Genomic DNA, 1,917 nt, shown 5'->3' on the forward strand with positions numbered 1-1,917 from the left:
ATTAAATATATACTATAAGTATAATTTCAGGTATATATGTATATACATAGATCTGAAACTGGGGAACTAATGGGACTCTTTGCCAGAGAGTAATGGCTAACATGTAAGGAAAGCTCATTACGCTCCATACGCTACTCCAGCTTTTTGTGAATGGGCTGTTGCTTCGTTCACAGAGCAACTCTATCTGGTGGGTGTTGTAATGGACAGAGGCGTGGAGTGGTGTTCGGAGACCTCGTCCCAGCTCGCACAGCGGTGAGAGACCAGAGCTGGAACTTGAACTCCGGCCCCCCCTGCTCCTGCCCACCTGCCCCCTCCTGCGAGGGGACAAGCCCTGTCCTGTACTATTTCTTAAACTTGAATCTTTATTATATCTTCTCCATTACCCTTCAGTCCCCTTATACCCCTCCCCGCCACTGCACCATGTGGATCCTCTTGTTAGATCATCTCGGTTTTTCTTTCGAGTGGGGCTCACGCGGTCAGTTGGGACCCTGAGAGGCAGGGACTTTGGTGCTTGGCCGCTGAAGCCGTTGCAGAGACTGGGGGGCTCAGTGCGTGCCATCGCTCAGCAGTCGCCCGATTGGCACAGAGCACTCATGCAATTGTCATTCCGCAACACTGCTGTGGAACTGGGCGACAGGGATTCCTGCTAGCACCCCTCTTCCCTCGACCTTTCCTGGGCTGCTCCGGCAAACAGCTTCTGCAAATGCCTGTCCTGGGGTCTGGGCTGGACAGCGGCTGGCAGGTCAGTGAACACCAGGACCTCTCTAAACGCCATGCTCTGGTTCTCGGGCCCGTGGCCGAGGCTCTCAGGTGCTACCGTCATTAACTCCTGCAGGAAGCCCAGAGCATCTGCTTTGCCCAAGTGCACGCAGCGACCATTGAAGTCCTGAGATGGGGCGAAGTCAGGAGAGGGATGGTGGCGAGGGGGTGGCAGGACAGGAGCCAGGTGGTGGGGGGCTGAGGCTGAGGACGGAGCTGGGCCTGTGGAGCTGTGTGTCCTTGATCGCTGGCTCTCTCATCTGCTCTGGCATCTTCATGTCACCACAGGGGCTCTTGGTCTACACGGGCAGCCCTGGGGCCGATATTGTGGCCTGGGCAGTCTGTGGCCTCCTGGCCACTCGGGATGCCCTGTGCTTCGTTGATCTGGGGGCCCTTCTCCCCGAACCTGGAAGGGGGTATGCTTACATCTTGCACACCTTTGGTTCCTTGCCAGCCTTTCTGGACATGTACACACCTGGGCTGGTGGGCCCTCCAGTCACCATCGCTGCTGTCTCTCTGACCTTTGCCAAGTATGCAGCAGCCCCCTTTTACCCTGGCTGCTCCTCACTGCCCCAGGCAGCACTCAAGGGTGTGACTGTCTCTGTATCCTGCTGCTGACGCTGGCGAACTGCTGGAGTTCACAGCTGGCCACCACAATGACAAACACGGGTCCTCCCTGCTGGTCACTGTGGGGGCGGCATGGTGGTCCTGGGCCAGGGCCAAGGCCACATGAAGCACTACTGTCCACCTTCCACAACACAGCACAGCAGCCTGGGAGCACCGTCACGGCCTCTGACCAGGGCCTGTGGTCCTCCGATGTTGGAACAGCCTCGGCCACGTGGTGGAGTAACTCAAGAACCCACGGGGGAGTCCATGACACGCTTGGGGGCGGAGCCTGTGAGCATCAGCGGCTTCAGTTATCATCGTTTGAGCTAAGACCAAGGGAAACTGGCTGATAGCAAGGGCTCCCTTCCTGCACTCACGCACCTGAATGAATGCCAGCCACTGTCTGCTGTGATCAGTTTAAGGAATTACATAAATAATGACTTCTCTAGTGGGCAGAGAGCTTCATGGTATCAGCCCCGTGGTCTCATTTTGCTGCCCGGTGAGGTAGGCTTCATCATCCCATTTTTCACATGGGAAAACTGAGGCGTAGAA

At 56.5% G+C, this 1,917-nt stretch overlaps 1 protein-coding gene across 1 annotated transcript; it reads left to right on the forward strand.

Moving 5' to 3' along the window:
* Positions 1-891: 891 nt before the first annotated feature.
* LOC128627696 (putative L-type amino acid transporter 1-like protein MLAS) lies at positions 892-1,377 on the forward strand. Its single transcript, XM_053666990.1, has one exon. It carries the CDS (start codon positions 892-894, stop codon positions 1,375-1,377), a length of 486 nt encoding a protein of 161 aa, XP_053522965.1.
* The last annotated feature ends 540 nt before the right edge of the window (positions 1,378-1,917 follow it).

Source organism: Artibeus jamaicensis, unplaced genomic scaffold (genome assembly GCF_021234435.1).
Source record: "Artibeus jamaicensis isolate MK-2021 breed Jamaican fruit bat unplaced genomic scaffold, CSHL_Jam_final contig_465, whole genome shotgun sequence".
Classification (NCBI taxonomy): Eukaryota; Metazoa; Chordata; class Mammalia; order Chiroptera; family Phyllostomidae; genus Artibeus; species Artibeus jamaicensis.

What these genes read in the sequence shown, in the direction of transcription:
- LOC128627696 (XM_053666990.1), top strand. Translation starts at nt 892, where the DNA reads ATGGGGCGAAGTCAGGAGAGGGATGGTGGCGAGGGGGTGGCAGGACAG.